Source organism: Python bivittatus, unplaced genomic scaffold (assembly GCF_059951505.1).
Source record: "Python bivittatus isolate LINGU-HERP-01145 unplaced genomic scaffold, Pbiv_v1 ctg000330_np1212, whole genome shotgun sequence".
Taxonomy (NCBI): Eukaryota; Metazoa; Chordata; class Lepidosauria; order Squamata; family Pythonidae; genus Python; species Python bivittatus.
In genome coordinates, this window is record NW_028277058.1 from 32941758 (window position 1) to 32958800 (window position 17043).

Genomic DNA, 17043 nt, shown 5'->3' on the forward strand with positions numbered 1-17043 from the left:
TTTAAATATTAATTCATCTGCAACTAATTTAGAAGCTGCTTCCTACTGATGCCAAACTCCCACTCAGTTCAAATACATGGTTCCATATTTTCTAGTTCCATCCTGAACATTTCTTTTTAGGTGTAGAAAGGGGGTTGAGAGAAGCAGAAACTTAAGCTTTTTTTTCATTCCTATTTTTCTTTCCCTCTCAAGGACTCAAGTCAAACTCTAAGTATCTAAAGGACTTTTGTGCTTCAGAGCATGATTGCTGAAGGATGGAAGGAATACCACAGCCATCAGAGAGTCCCTGTGTAAAACTGTGATTCCCTTTCAAGACCTCTATTCAAGGTCCCTGTGTAGCTTAGACACAGCCACACTGCCCCCAAGATGTGGCTTTGACCCCCATGAGCCACCAGCATCCGTTGTCACTCCCCCTCACTCATCTGGTTTCATTTCCTGAGGTTTCTGATTTCCTGAGTGAGGGAAGGAAATATTCCGAAAGGAGGTGGCAGTCTGAAGGAGGAGGCTGCATGGAGAATGGGAGGGAGGGGTCACTTATCATAAATAAAAAGGTCTCCACTTTGCCAGTGTAGAGTGTAGGAACATTGGGAGAAGAGAACCTGCTGTATCAGAAAAAACCTATATAACAGAGGACAGCCCAGATCATTATATTACAGTGAGTATGCAGGAGACTTATTAATACCTGTGCACCAGTTAACTGCAAATGCAATAGCAAAAAAGAAAGAAAAAGATGGATATATTAGCATATTGTGGTTATGAATCATTTCAACATGCTAAGTTCCAAAGGTCTGCCCTTTTGCTCTTATAAAATGCAGGATTGTTAGTGAAGGTATGTGCTGGAATTAATACTAGAAATCTTGGTTTATAATTGTAATAGGAGAGAAAATGTTATGAAATGGCCAGGACTGAGAGTGGATCTGAGTGTTTTAAATGTGTACAGTAGTATGTGATACCTGTGATTTCACAACTTTTCATTTTCAAATAAAATTACTTAGGTTTCATTTGAGCCTCAGAATTGGATGATATACTGCTTAGAATTGGGATAAGGGACATGTGGCTCTAATACTGTGGCTGAACTACAATTCCCAGCATCCCTTAATAATGGGCATGCTGAGTAGGTTGGATGAGAATTCTAATTCAGCAGCAGTTGGAAGGTAAATGGCATAACTTGCTTGAAATTAAAATGGTTTAATATTAGCACATAAGCATTAGGGTTTCTTCACTTTTTAAAGAAGAACGTAGAGCTTAGTTTGCATTAAAACATTGCAGGATATTCCATATTTCTCAAATGAGCTTTTTTTCTCCCATTTTAGCAACATAGCAAGCTGCCTATAATTAGCCAGGTAATTTTAGTAAACACTATTAACATTTACTTTCCATTAATTCTGAGTCAAACTTGAAAATAGCATCATTTTTTGGCAAATTTTGTAAATAATAATTGTAAACCAGAACCAGTAACGATCCCAAAGCTTTGCTTATCCAAGTCAATAAAAGTGGTGATACAGTACCATGTGGATCAAAATCAGATTTTTCTCTGAAAATTTATCCTGCTTTACCAAACTTTACATTATTTGCCTTGGAACGTCTTAGGCATATTGTGAGAAAGATGTTTAAAATAAAAATATGGTGTTTAAAAGTCCATCCATATTTCTATAAGTTTCAGCAATTAGCACGATGATAGATAAAGGAAACTGAGAGGAAGAAAAGATCAGGTAAACCATGGATGGTGGTGTGGTGAGCCACCATTTCCCCTCTAAGCATATCCTAGTAGCTTCCTCTGAAAGCAAAGATCTGAATAATTCTTCTGTTTCAAAAAACTCTCGCCACTGTTTCTCTGAGCCTGCTAGTCCTCTCCCATTCAAAACTCTGTTTTCCTCTGTTCTTTCACTATTACTTTCACTCCAGTCATTTTTCTTGGCAGGAGGGCAGGAGAAGTCCACAAAGATGCCAGGCTAACTGTGATATACAGTCAGCTCATAAAATCCACATAGGTAATGTGGAATATAAACAAGTCCTTACCAAGGCAAGAATATTTTAAAGGATATTTTTGCTGTTTTAATCTCAGAGATGCTGGGCTACAAGGAGTGGAAGGGAAAATGGTGCAGAAGATTGGAGGACTGCAGAATGTCATGGGCTAGTGGCCACCATGATTATGCTGGTTGGTCGCCTCAGTTGCTTAGAACAAGCAGTTATAAGTGGTTTGAAAATTTTATTAGTTTGGGGGTTATAGAGAAAGATAAGAGATATTCCTCTATTCTTATTTTTTAGGAATTTTGGATGTAACATAATGTATTTTACCCAGTATCCCTGATACTGGGATTCTATACACCTTTCCTCTTACACACATCCATTAATCACTAGGGGGGGAATGGCCTTGAAGAAATGTCATTCTGGAAAAAAACATATTGCATATGGACATGTTATATTCTGTGTATATGCACATATCCATGTTTTATACACATAGATATAGTTTAAAGCCTTCACTGCCACTGACTTTGAAAACTCTGAGAATACTTTCTAGCTAACCAGGCCATTGACCTGTTGATTGATTTGTTTGTTCATTTATTTTACAGCATTCTAGGCTGCCCCACTCCCAACAGACTCTGGGTAGTGAATGCCCAGCCCATCTCCATTCGTGGTTTTATTTCATGTTGTGTACATTTGTCCAATGATTTCTTTAAAAAACCCACAGAGTGGTGATTATAGGGAAGTGGCTGCCAAGGCCCTTTTATTGCTTTTTAAAGAGCTGTGAAATAAAAGTGTCTTGGCAAAATGCTACAGCAGACGATCCTTTGTGGGAAGAGGGTTGCACTAAGCCCAGAAGCCAGGATGATGTGAGAATTCTCACAAATAGGAAACTGAAAATACCAAAGACCTGGGTGGAAGTGACCTTAGTATAACAACATGACTGAAACCTGGTTGAGACATTCATTATTAATATGATGGAGATGTGATGATGCCAAATTCACTTTCTTGATGTGGAAACTGCACTTGTGATAGTTCTGATGTGCTATGACTCTGGCATGTCACCTTCTACAAAACCATTAAGATTTTGGTTAGGCAAGGGGTTAAGAAACTAGGATTTAGGAGGAAAAAGTGGGAATTGATGCCAAGAATCAAGATTTAGCAAATAGTTAAATATAATTTGATTGTGCTTATTGCAGAAATCTGCATGGCGCATAATTGGCCACATTCTTATAGCATGGTAAGCCACTGGCTTCTCCTTCCAAACAGAGCAGTTAAAGAAATCATAGGATTCCCTACATAATTTATTTACTATGAAGTGCAGACTGGGATCCTGATTTCTTTCTTTGAAATAATCCAGGACTCTGAAGGCAAGAACAAACTTTGATGTCTAACTCTGCTTTTTAAAAAGGGAACCAGTCAGAGATCCTGGTTCATAAACCACAATAGCATGGTAAACAAAAGAAAGAGCTTCTATGGCTTACATAGTAATTCTGCTTAGCCAAGATCTCTGGTGCTAAACCCTTCTCTCTGTAGCATAATCCACATCTTCCCTAGCAGTCTGTTTGCTTCTATACACACACAATTTTCAGCACTGCGCACTTCACCAACGTCTCTCCTCCCCAAATTTCCTCTCTCATTTCTCTTGCCACCTCTTCTTTCCCATTACTTTTATTTTCTTTTGTTCCTTTAATTATTAAAAGAGTTTGGATGTATAGTAGAGCAAAGCTTTATTGCTACAAAGGACTGTGGGGGGAAAAGAGTAGGACTTCTGAATGGTATGCTGAACCTGCAACCCCTCTGAGTTATGGGGCCCCCCTGGACCTGTGATGGTTTGGCTCCTGTGGAATCACTGATGTTTAGGATGAGAAAGAGGCTAAGATAAATGTTTGCACTTTAATCAGAAAACGAAAAAAGGGAAGGGTTTTGTGCCCTTAAGTGAACTTTCCTTGTTACATAAAGAAGATCCTCTCCCTGCACTTTTATTCTGAACATGAGCTGGGCAGTTACATGAACAATAAATATGGCTGCTTTCGTGATATTTAGATTGGCTGTCCGAGAAATAGTAAAACTGTGTTTGGGCTGAAGTTCAGACTAAAGTGGAAAGTCACATCCTTGACTGACTTTCCATACAAAAAAACAAAACCAAACCCCCTCAGAACAGAAAACAAATCTGTTAGACAGAACATTGCAGTAGAACCCTTTTTCCTGGCGTCTAGTTTTCTGAGAGAGGGAACTCTTTCTCTGAGTCTCCACCCTGCCAGTAGTTCTATAGGGCAGATATCAGCTTATCAGCTTGGTGAGTAGATAACAGTACAAAGTAGAAGACACAGGACTTTTTAAATTCATTTTGGGAACAACCAGGAATTAAGTTATTATTACATAAAAATAAAAGGGTTGGGGTAGTACCAGCTTCCAATCTGCTCAGGAAATTAACTGAGCCTACTGTTAATCAGTTGTTGGTGTTCATCAGTGTTTTTCTTGTGCCAAATCCAGAGCCCCTGTGTGCACAAGCCTTACAATCATAACAAGTGCTTCAGTTGGTTGGGGATTTGGGGAACTGTAATCCAACACTTCTGGAGGAGGTCAACTGGGGAAGACAGTTATTGACGGAATATGGCAAGGACAGGAAAATCAGCAATGCACAATAGTTTCTTGATGTAGGGCTACATTTGGTGTTTAAATGACATGTTGAAGGAAGCACTCCAAAAAGTAGCAAGTGGGACCAGGATCAAAATCTAAACTTGATTTGATCTACATTTACACTGAAATGTATTAAATATAAGTTATATGGCTATTCTTCAGCCATGTATTTAATAATGTTCAGCTTCTGTAACATTACACATTATAATGTGGTAACAACCTTGAGGGGAGGGATTTCTGTGTGGACTGCTTTCAAGGTTTTCACAGGATAGACAAGGCCTTGGAGCCTTACATTGTGCCCTTCTTTTGGAGAAGCCTAATCCTGTCCCCATGGGCATTGGTTAAGTTCTGGAATTCTACCCCATAGTCCAGCATTTTTGAACACACAGGGTTAATAGCTCACCTTCCTTTGAAATGTGAAGTCCTCCCTCTACAGAAAGGGCGGGAAAGAAAAGAAGCCCACTCCCACCAGAGGCTGATTATACCCTCTACGAGGATATTTTATAACAGTTTTTGAGAGACCAAGTGTCAGGCACGCCATTCACCTGACTCTTGCTTTCCTGCTGCTGACATACATACATACATACATACATACATACATACATACATACATATTTAATTGCTAAATTTTGCAGCTTGCTTGGACTTTTGGGCCAGAGTAAGGCAAGTGCAGAAAACAAGAGGAAGACGTGAAAATGCGGACCCTCATCATTCTTGCACTCCTGGCTGTTCTCATGGTGACAGGTTTCTGCTATGGTAAGTGATGTCTTTTAGTAGTGATTATTGGGGGCTGAGGCAGCAATAGTCTAATCATAGAAAGCTGATATCCTGGTCACATTCTTGTATAGTTTTATTCTTCCTCCATGGCCACTTATCTCTGTATCATATCTTCCTTTCTTAGTACCCTTTTTCCAATACTCCAGGCTAGATTCTTCCTGTCCAGTCTTCAGTTGGAGCTGTCTGTCCCTTTAACACAACCATTTCATTCTGTTCTTATTCCCTAGTAATCCCATGTGTTTTCAGCTAAGTTAAATGTTTTACCAAGAGGCAATGCAATTTATAAACAAACCGCATGCTTAGAAAATTACAGGATGCAAATTGCAGAAAATGCATATATTTTCTTGATTAGGGTTGTTGAGTTTCAGCTGTGATGAAAAGAGTCCTAGATTCAGTTTGGAGAGACTGATAAATGTATTCTGGTGGCTCATTGTACAATAAAAACTTTTCCTGCAGAGATATTCCAAATGCTTCCTTCCGAAGCTTTAGAGATGGCCAGAATATCTAATGAATAGAGATATTCATTAGACAAGGTATTCTTTCACTTGTGGGCTCCACTTAGCTGCAGTGTCTAAAGAGGCACAAGTTCCTTTGAATGGTCTAGAGTTACCTTCCTAAAATAATCTTTGCTCTGATGCTCTTTTATTGCTAACATAGCAGCTTCTCCCTTCATCTTCTCTTCCTGTGGCACAAGGATAATATGATCTAGCCTGATATGACATAAAATGCTATAAAATGGTCAAGCTGTGAGTAATAAATGGGATGTGATTGATTTCACTGTGGGCTACATTACCTTTTTTGGTGTCTTTCATGCCTACAACTCTTTGATGCTTTATTAATGCTGGACAAGTTTTTATAAATTTGCCTAATCTAGAAATAACAGTACTCGATTTGTGTTATCATGATATATTTATTCTTGGAACGATGATGCATTTTGTAAAAATAATGTAATAGCTAAAACATTTTGCCACTCTGGACTGTCTGAATAAAGATACTGTAACCTTTTGCAAGTTTAAGAGGAAAAAATGTAATTGCATATGTTTAGGAATCACAAAATAAGAGCTAGCCTTTCAGGCCCTGTTGGCGTCAGTAGGTAAATTAAAGCATGACTTTACTTTTTCAGTGGACTTTATGTTATGCTAGTGTGCTATAATTATGGGTCAAATTCAGAAGTTCTTATGATTCCAGTATCATGTCAAAATTACACAGTACCGTACTCTTTATCAATCCATTTGATTGATAAATTAATTTTATCTGTATTTACAGTATTACAATATTCACTAGTATAAATAGATTTTTAAAAAAATAGCTGCTTCCACAAAGTGGCTGCGTCTATTAATTGCACAAAGCTGGGAATGAGACTTCTGTATCAACTAACCAGAGAAGGTATCTTAATTAGACATCTTTAGAAGCAGATGTGGGGACTAAACAGATTTTTGGTCTGGTTCAGAACCTGGTTTTATATGTTTACATTCTTATAGTACCATAATTTTATAAGCCATTTTCACTTTTTTTTCTTACAGAGTCTCATGAGAGCATTGAATCACATGAATTTACAAGTAAGAAATGATGGTATATATTATCTGACTTAGTGGTTCCTGAAATGCTTGGCTTTTGCAGGGAATCCCAAATGATCTCCCAATGCCACTTTAAAAAGTCCAGGTTTTTTTCTGAACATCTTCCCCAGCCAACTCAAGGCATACAAAAAATGTACCTTTTCACCGTAACTTTAGTCTGTCCAAATAGCCCATTCAGATTCCCTCATGCTTTTTTCCATTTGGGCACAACTGTTCTCTTATCATCCAGGCTTGTGATACTCTCAGGGAGCCAAGTGGTTGCAAAGTAACATCACTAACCATTGACGTTAGAGAACAAGCTAAGAATAGCATCTGTCATAGAAAGGGTGCTAAGAAATAAAATAAAGGAAATCCTTTTTTCCAGTCCACACAGTCAAAGCCAAGCCTGGCATATTATCCACAATGGGAAAACCAAGAGGCCCTCACTGCTTATCCAGTTTTTTTGCCTGAAAGAAGCCCTATTTGAAAGCTGCCCTATTAGTGCAGAAAAGAACAGCCACAGTCCTCCCAGGACTGTGTACAGTGGACTTCCTTTCAAGGAAGCATTTTTAAGATTGGGCTATTCAATTCATATATGTTAGAAGATGAGGGGAAGGTGGGTTCGTTGGAAGAATTAGGAACAGGTAGGGAGAATGTTTTAAGAATAGTGACATTTTAATCATATAACCAATGTTATTTCGAACACGGATATTCAACCAGCAGTGTATCTTTACAAGCAACTTTGTCAAAGGATACTGAAAAGAGGTCTCTGGTGAAAATCAACTAAACTGTTGTGAATCCATTCAGATTCAAGACTCATTTTTATCCTTAATCATCTCAAAGCAGACTACTTTTACAGCAACATAAAACTTAATTTCAGTTTTTTTAAAGTACATGCCAGTGTTTAGGGTGAGGCCAGTTTAAGAATCAGTTTGCCTCCCAGTCACCTCCTTGGAGCAGGTTCATGTTAATAGTAAGACTGGATTATATCAAGGAGTGGTCTCCTTCCCCAAAACACATTTTTGTCCCCTGCAGTCCCCTTCCTTAAGCAGAAAACTGGCTTTCTCTGTGCCAAGGGAAGCTCCAAGCAATCATTCTCTACCTTTGTCTGCATAAAGAATAGGGCACAGTTTAAGGAGGGCGGGGGTCGTTTCAGGCAGGCCAGGTACATTTGGCCCACAGAGAACAAGTTTCCTGGTTCCCAGTTTCTCTTTTAGGCAATGAGGAAGGGCTACTGAAGATGAAAGGAAAACAGAAGACACAATTTTTCTCGTTCCTGTGGAATCAACTACACACAACACTATTCTATTAAGAAGTCTGGCCTCTTTTGCATCTGGCTTCTTCCTGCCTTTCTGCTTCTTTTAAATAAAGAAGCTTCACATGCAATAAAATAAATGGTAGTGAAGTCAGTTTAGATCCCCAGTAACTCATTTGTCAATATTCTCATTCAGAATCTGACCATCATTAGGCTAATCATAGACAAGGTCTTTTTCCAAAGTGATCATAGAATATTGCCATAATAGACTGGTGATTGCTGATTTCTCTGTGAGACTGGAGAGAGGTCTAATTATTACTCAAATGCCTTAAATACCAGAAATATTTCAATAAGCTGAGGAAGAAAGAGAGAGAAGAATTATGTTTCATATTCTGGAGATAGCAAGTTACTGAAAAATCAAAACATAACAGCTAGTTTATATGCATAATGGATAACACTGGTGAATATATGAACTGTACACATACATTGACAGCAATAAATAAAATAAAACAAAAGGAAAGAATGATACATGAAGAATAAAATTTAGAACATGAAAAATATTAAGTGAAAAGTATTTTTCAATTCTATACTTTGTTCAAATGCCAGGCTGAAAAACTGAAAGATTCTCTTGCCTGTGTGCTCTGCTTGTTGGCTTCCCAAGGCATCAGAAAGTTAAACTAGATAGATCCTTGGTCTCATTCAGCTGGACTCTTGTATACTTATGCAACAGGATTAGCACTAGAATAAACAATCCTCCCTCAGACCGTTCCCACAGGAGGGGTGAGTGAGTTGGAAGCTCCCATGGAAAATTATGTAAGGGAGAGGCCATTGTTTTTTATTAATAACAGAAGGACTGCATTGAACAGAGGAAGGTGATGGGTTTGGCCATCTTATATGTGAAAGCCAGTGTCAAAAGGATATGAGCACAGGGTTGGGGGAGGAGGGTTACATAAAGCTGTTAGCTTTTGATTCATATACACAGCAATTATTAACTATATTTCTCTTTCCCATCAGGTCCTTTCATTAACAGAAGGCATGCCAACATTTTTATGAGACCCCCAGCAGAGAACAGGAGGAACCCATATTGGCAGGAAAGGTATGCTTTCTTAGGATTCAGGATTATTCAGAACAAATGGGGAAGTTCACCATCCTAGCGTCTTCCAAAAGGCCCCAACTTTTACCATCTGAATCAATTATGGGAGTTGAACTCAAAATTATCTGAAACATAATAGATTGTTTAAGACTTGCTTTGAGGAAAAACTTCTTTTTCTCAAAGATTGTTGACTTTCATTTGCAACGTCATGGATAGAAAGAGAGATCATTGCCTGAGAACCATTAGTCTAAAGTGTTTCTCAAGTTACATTAACTGAAAGAAACAAAGAACTCTAATATATATGGAAATGAGTGTGAAAAATGGAATATGTGGGTAAACTGGGAAAAATATCCAGAAAGGTTTACTTTTGATACACATCAATACTTTTGATACATATCCTGTGCATAGCTGAGAACCACTAATGAGCAAAGGTACAATGTTGGGGAGTCGCAGGTTGGCAGAGTCAGTTAATCCTGCAGTTTCCCAATAAACCTATTATATCTCATCATTGCATTCAGCCCTCATGCCTCATTCTTTATCTTCATTAGTGACTTACAGCTTTTTAACACCATCACCCAGCCAGTATTAGAGTGATATAAGACCTGTCTTGATTACCAATATTTTGGCACAAAAATAGTAAGATGGTTCTAGAAAATTCTGAAAGTCACCAGAGGGAAAATGACTTAAGGTAGGAGCATTCTAGGCAACCTTTTGCTGGTTAGAGGCTGTGTGTGTGTGTGTGTGTGTGTGTGTGTGTGTGTTTTGCTTTTTCAAAGGCCAAGGTTAACACTGTGATAAAGTTACATGACTGGGGAAGATTGGTTCACATAGATGCCTTCTTTCCTGGTTCTCTGTCAAATGTTAACAACTTGCTTTCTGGGAGTTCCAGAAGACACACAGACTGTCTTTGATGCAACTTATTGGCTATGAGTGCCCACCGTTATTCTAAATTAGTCATGGAAAACCTGAGGCCTTCCAGATATTGTTGAATATCATCTCCAGTCTATCCAGGTTGCTGACACTCTAGGTGGTGCTCATGGCTTCAGCATTTGGAAAGCATGGGTTTCTTCACTTGCTCTAAAGCCAATTCACATGTTTGTTTTTAGTGGGTAGATTCTACTCACTGAGATTTTAGCTGCTACTTTGTGAAACATCTGCCATGTTTTTAGAATCCTGAAAAGATTATTCAAAGATGTTCTATGGCATACTATGTGAACAGAACTGGAAATCTTTTAAAACATTCACAGTACAGGAAGCAAAGTGGAGTAAAAAAAGTACTTAATGGCTTACCAAAGGATCACAGGAATTCTGTTGTTCCCCCACCCCCAATCTGCTCTTTCTCTCATCATCTTCTCCTGCTCATGTTGACAGGATCAGAGAGCGCAGAAAGACTCCCCAGGAACGCCAACGGGAGATATGCGAAGATTATTATCCATGTGAAAATTATGCTGCGCGCCATGGCTACGTTGCTGCCTACAAACGGTTCTTTGGGCAGAGGAGGGGCGAGTGAAAGCATTACCATTCCCAGTGCCTGGAGCCTGGATTTTGTAGCTACAAAGAGTGACATCTTTGAAATGTATTGTTGCTTCTTAACTGCATATTATTCCACCTGTTGCTTCATTCTTTTGTAGCCAGTGATTTCTAGTATCTGTTAATTAGCACAATGCTGATGTAACCATGGTTGGGCAGAGAAGGGATGTAGGTGTTTCTTATGAAATAAACAATACGGTTTGTTCATAACTGAAGAGTTTTCTTTCTGCTATTTGCATGTCAAAGATGAAGGTGCATATTTGTACACACTTACTTAGAATTTAAGATATCTAATAAAATACTTTGTGTTGGATGTAGATCTAGGATATTTATTAAATTATATACTGGGAGTCAACAGCATGGTATCCTCATGACACCCCAGAATATCTAGGAGAGCCTCTAAATTTTAAATTTATTTTTTAAAAGGTGTAAAAGTAGGTGAAATCTCAGAAGATAATAAAATCTTCTGCACAAGAATTCGATGTTCTTTCGGTGTTCTTACATGAAATTGCATAAGGATTTGGGGTGGTGGGGAGAGATTGTCAAAATCTCACAAGATTGATGATCTCATGAGAAATTGTTTTATTTTATTTCTGTGCCTTCGAGTCAGTGTAATCCCTGCAGTTTTAGGCATTCAAAATTTATTATTTGGGCTGCCCTGAAAAGTTGATGACCCTATTATATAGTAATACTAATAGGTACTGGTCCTTACAACTCTATCCAAGCATTTCAGTGGGTTTTGTGATTATTGCCTCAATCTTAAATGTTTCCATGATTCAGCTTAGCTTTCAATAAATAAAGTTATACTGTGAAAAGTTAGGCCCCTGTAATTAAAGCCATTAGTTATTGAAAATATCCAGATGGCTATGCTCCAAGAGGCATAACTTTACTTCTATCTCATTCCAAATCAAGTAATAACATTACCTCCTCCCCCCACCCCAACAATTATGATTGCATAAGCCACCCAGGGATTCATTCATGTAACATAGCATGCTGATGTGGTATGTTTATCAGTGTTAAAGAAATGGGTACAGCACCAAAGCTTCAGTCTTTTGTGATTATTTGCACCCCATTACTATCCACTGTAATTTAGACAGTAGTGGGCTGCAAATATATTGACATTGTCTTTAAAGATGGCAATGTCAAAACACACAGCAGCTTTTCGATTTGTTAAATATATGCAATATTCAAACATTTAGGTCTTAACCTGTAGTGGGTTCTTTTGCAAGTAACTAAAACATGTAAAAGCAATGTGAACAGAGACAAATCAGCCAGAGATGGATGCTATGAAATGGTTAATATACTATGAAGCATATTAAGTAGACTACCTGTGCAGAAATAGCATCGGTCTTATGTACACAGAGAGAGAGAGAGAGAGAGAGAGTAAAAGAGATCTGAAAGTCTGGCATTATGGCAGAAAAGCACATTATTCTCTGTATTGCCTAAGATTGTTCATGCAGAACATGAATGGAGTTCAGATATTCTGATTTTTTGGACATGCTTCTCCTTGTGCAAACTGTGCACAACTGTATATCTAGCCATGAAGGCTGAATGCCAAATCTTGTGAAAGTGTTCATTCACCATTGGTAGGACTGGCAGAGATTGTTCAGAGACAGCTAGAGTTTTTCCAGCATTTAATAAGGTATACACTTATTCAAAATGTTTTGTGCAAACTGTTCTGTAAATATCTAACAATACAGAAAAGCATAGTTACTGAATAGATTATCTAATTATCTCATCTTTAAGTGGTACCATATATTTTTAGAAAATTAGTGTTTTTATACATCTACCACTTATGAACAATATCAGCCTTTTTGTTGTCACAATTCCAGAATGTATCCCTTAAATCAAAATACATTTTGGCCAATATACAAAATACAAAACATTTAAAGATTTTTTAAAAGTAAAAGCATGAATAAACTTTACAAACTTTTGTAAATGAAAATTTTCAAGCATCTTCAACAATTTCAGAAACGTATGCCTTTCAAGCCTAATGGTTGACATGAGAAGCAACTGCAATCTGTCCAACATACTATCATTACATACCATATATTTGGCACCAATAGAAGAGATTAGAAGATCTGCAACTGATGTAAATATTATGAATAGAGTATGGGGTTGTGTTGTGGCCAAAATTCCAGCAACACAGATGTTGAATACATTTGGAGGCAAAGACATTACATTTTTATATTTTGCGCTTGGAGAAATCATTAAATCTGTGTATGCTGATATGGCACTAGTGTGGCTTTTGAAAAATGTATGGTATGTAAGAGACCTGAACTGAGATTTTTCAGCAGTCTTTATGGACTTATCAGAAAAAAAGCAGCTGTAGAGAAGGCATGATGCCAATTGCATAAGGGGATTACAATTCTAATGACACTCTGAATGCATTGGGTGAGGAAAGATATATTCAGAACTTTTCAAAAGTTGTGATCTACACCAGGAGCAGGGAACCTATAGTCTGCATGAATTTGTAATTCAGCAACACCTGGATGGCCACAGATTCCCCATCCCTATTCTACATGAGCTATCTCCACCTACTAGAATGATTCCACAGGGAGACTATATTACAAGAGAAATCAAACTTCCAGGTTCTCTGTCGATATGTATTTTGTTCCCCTTTACTTCACCCTAACTTCAGTTTAGGTTCCATTTTGTTCTAAGGAATAGACTAGAATATTCTGTGACCTGAAATATCAGTCTAATTAAGATCAACACCTTCTGGATAAATTTAATTGAAACCTGAACTGGCTGATACAGTACCCTAAATCTGAACTGGCTGACATAATGGGCAAAAGATTATGAAGCATTATGATTTCTGTCCAGGTCACCAGAATTCATAGCAGTGCAAATGTCACTGTTAACAACTCTCCTCTGGTTTTGGTTTCCTTTCCTAAGAAAAGTGTCCAGGAAATCAGGTTGTATATCTGACACAGCCAAGGCATAGCCCTGAGTTAGTACAATTTTTGAGATCTTCAGATATGCCTTCAAGCATATCTTTTAAGGAATATTATATCATCTCTGTACCTGGATGGTGTGAACTGTTACTTATGATCATGGCTGTATGCAAGTGGGCAAGGAAGGGCGAACAAAGAAGTGTGTCATAATGTCACAATGCAAACTCTGTCTCTTTTTATATGTCATGTCACATGCAAGTATGTAAGGGATACAACTTGCATCATAATATTATGATCTACAATTGGACCTTTTTGACTTCTACTTGCTGCAGACACCATACATGTGAATCATTTTCAGAATATACACAGCTCACCTTAGCTGTGAGTACTGTAATGGAAAGGTTTGATTTTCAGCCACTCTTTCTCCCCAGCACTTTTTCCTCAAAGGCTGAATATACAAAATGGAACAATTAATTGGGTTTAGGTGTTCCCATAACATGGATGACTGAGTGCAACTAGTTTAACCCTGTACATGAACCTGTTTTAAATTAAATTTAACCCCTTTTGATATTCCCATAACATACTATAGCCTCTCCTCTTAATATCATCTGATATCATTGGAAATCCTTTGGAGAAAACCTGGGGAGGTAACTACTGACCTTGTAGCTCTATTTGTAGGACCAGGACTACTGAAGTTCTTTCCAGCTGAAGCTACATGGTAGAGTTTCCATCATCTGCCCCCTGGGTGTAAAAGGGATATGTCCCTGGTATGGTGTGGTTGTTAGCTAAAGGAGTAATTCTAAAGGTGGGGAGTTCTATTGGGAACATAATAGGGTAGTTCTTTGGGTGAGCTAACTTATTGTTTTGCAAGATTGATGTCAATTTTACTAGATAGACCAGACAGGAAACATGACTAGATGAGCTAATTCTACTTTATTATAAAGCTACATTAACAGAATCTTGCAAGTCTGAAAGTATAGTTCTCCCCTTGTCTCCTTTACAGCCCGAGAAACTAGGGAGGGTCTCTTCTGAGCCTCTTGCCCACCCACTATTCAGCTGTGGGCTATGCTGTCTCTTATCTGACCGTTCCCTAGGCAGTATCTCTTGGCCCATTCTCCCAAGGTCATTCCCATATACCATTACAATATCTGGGCTGTCTGGCAGAATGGGGCCCTGAGGACTATTCTGCAGTTGTTCTGGTCTCTCCTCTTGAACTGTACCTGGAAATTGATGCTGGTGAACTACTGTTTGACCTATGGTGTCTTATAGGATCCTATTTTGTCCCTTCTATTGTTTCACATATACATAAAACTGCTGGGGTAGATTGTTCAGACCTTTGGAATAGGGAACTATCAACATGCTGATGACATCTAGCTCTAATGCTCCCTACTATCTCATCAGTACCCTTGTACTGCCAAATCTTGGTAACGGGCTGAATGAGGGTGAACAAGCTGAAATGGAACAAGTTTAGAAACATTTAGTATATTTTGAATTCATTTTTCACGCTTCATAACTCAGTTCCCTTTTCTTTGAAAAATAATATCATTTAGGGGATTGAATATGTTGCAAAATGTGAAATAGTAAGATTCTTGTATGCATGTCTGTGGATTATAAGATACCGGAGTGGCCTTCTTCAATCTGGTGCTCTAATTGGGAAAGATGGGAATTGTAGCCTAACACATGTTGAAAGCATCAGTCTGGGAAACCCTTCATTTTTTGTCTCAAGATGACTGAAGATCCCAAATGTCAGCATTTCCTTTTCTTTGTTTGTGCTCTGTTAGGAAGGGATCCATGCAATCCATCAACCTCAATAGTTGGATAAGATTAAGTGATTAACTGAACAAACTTCTCTAAAGTAGCCAAAGATTACTTGAGCCAGCAAATGCTGAGTTGTTATTAATGCTGTCATTGTTAGTGTACTGAAATCCAATACTAACAGAACATTTCTCAAAATGAAAAACACATAAATTTGTTGAAATCCTCATGTCTCCTTGGGTAAACTACTCAAAATCCAAAGTACCAAAGGGACTAAAATGTTCAGCATTGTATGAAATGCAGTTTGTTTCAAAATAATTAAACTTTAGTTGCATGAAACAGTACAATACAATCTGTAATTCAGTTTATCAGCAGGAAAATAAAAACTATTCCAAAATATCAGCAGGACTCATCGGATGGATCATTTGATTTCATAGTTTGCTTTAGCTTTGGTTTGCCTAATAAACATTGTGCTAATCTATAAACCATTGTTTGTAAACTAAAATGGGTGCCTTCACACAGCAGGCTAAACCACATTCAAATGAATTACATTATGACTTAGCACAATTCATGAATCAATCATTTGTTTTACAGTATTTAACTCAATTATTCTCAATTATTAAGACTCAAGTAAGACTCAATTGTGTCTGGGTCCACACAACTGGCTGAGGCAAGAGGGAATCACACTATGGTTTAGAATGCTGGGTGAACCCAACCCCAGCAGGACTGGTTTTCATTCTTGAGAGCCGTTGGTTGGATATGCCCAACGTGCTGTAAATTGGTCAGCAGTGGGGCAGAAAAGGATTAGTTTCAATTCAGAACAGATACATTCTGGGTTAAATTATCTTTACCAGGTCTTCTAAGCCATTTCTAAATCAGTCATGGCAGGAGGGAGAAGTTAGCTCCTTACTGGCAGAACCCTGGCAGCCCCAAATTCTGAGTGGGTGCATTATCTAAGCCAGTGTTTTTCAAATTTGGCAACTTTAAGATGTGGGGACTTCAACTCCCAGAATTCCCAGCCAGCCGGCTGGAGAGTTCTGGGAGTTGAAGTCTATACATCTTGAAGTTGCCAAGTTTGAAAAACACTGATCTAAGCCAAGTCTATTTCTGTGTGCCAGGCAAAATGAGGAAATGGCTAGGGATGGAAGGAAGCCTTGTCAGTACTCTTCTGGTGCAAGTGTTCATAGGATAGCAAAGATACCATGAGGAAAGTAGGTGGAAACTGTATTCCTCAAAATATTGGCTTTGGAACTAGTTAGTGTGATTCCGTGCTGCCATAACCACAGTAAAGAATAATGACAGCATTAATGGATGGTTTAGTTAAATGTATTATGCAATAATGCCAATCTATCATATAGTTAAGTTCTTAGTTTTGAGATTGGTTTCCTTTATACAACAGCTGTGGAATACTGTTTTTTTCAATACTGTTTTTATTTATAACTTAGGTGAATCTAAATAAAAATACAGTAAACACCAATATGTCAGCTGATCTTCTCTCTCCCCTCAGATTTCTAAACGGAAACTTGCCCTCCTCTTCAGCCTTCAGAAAATTCTTAACATTCTCTCTGTTTC

The 17043-nt window shown here is 38.1% G+C and overlaps 1 protein-coding gene and 1 long non-coding RNA gene across 6 annotated transcripts in view; one reads left to right on the forward strand and one right to left on the reverse strand.

Moving 5' to 3' along the window:
- Positions 1–9204, reverse strand: part of LOC148215940 (uncharacterized) — a 48198-nt gene extending 38994 nt beyond the window's left edge. For all 5 annotated transcript variants that reach the window (XR_015796445.1, XR_015796446.1, XR_015796444.1 and 2 more), the window contains exon 1: positions 8829–9204. This is a non-coding gene — a long non-coding RNA (uncharacterized LOC148215940). The remainder of the gene's footprint in view (positions 1–8828) is intronic.
- On the forward strand, positions 500–11132 carry MGP (matrix Gla protein). Its single transcript, XM_007423198.4, has 5 exons — positions 500–655; positions 5244–5364; positions 6909–6944; positions 9211–9292; positions 10661–11132. Exons 2-5 carry the CDS (start codon positions 5304–5306, stop codon positions 10797–10799), a joined length of 318 nt encoding a protein of 105 aa, XP_007423260.1. The 5' UTR covers positions 500–655; positions 5244–5303; the 3' UTR covers positions 10800–11132.
- Positions 11133–17043: the final 5911 nt, after the last annotated feature.

Coding starts and splice junctions, on each gene's coding strand:
- MGP (XM_007423198.4), top strand. CDS start 5,304: ATGCGGACCCTCATCATTCTTGCACTCCTGGCTGTTCTCATGGTGACA. Junction 6,945..9,210: donor TGAATCACATGAATTTACAA/GTAAGAAATGAT, acceptor CTTTCCCATCAG/GTCCTTTCATTAACAGAAGG. Junction 9,293..10,660: donor AACCCATATTGGCAGGAAAG/GTATGCTTTCTT, acceptor TCATGTTGACAG/GATCAGAGAGCGCAGAAAGA.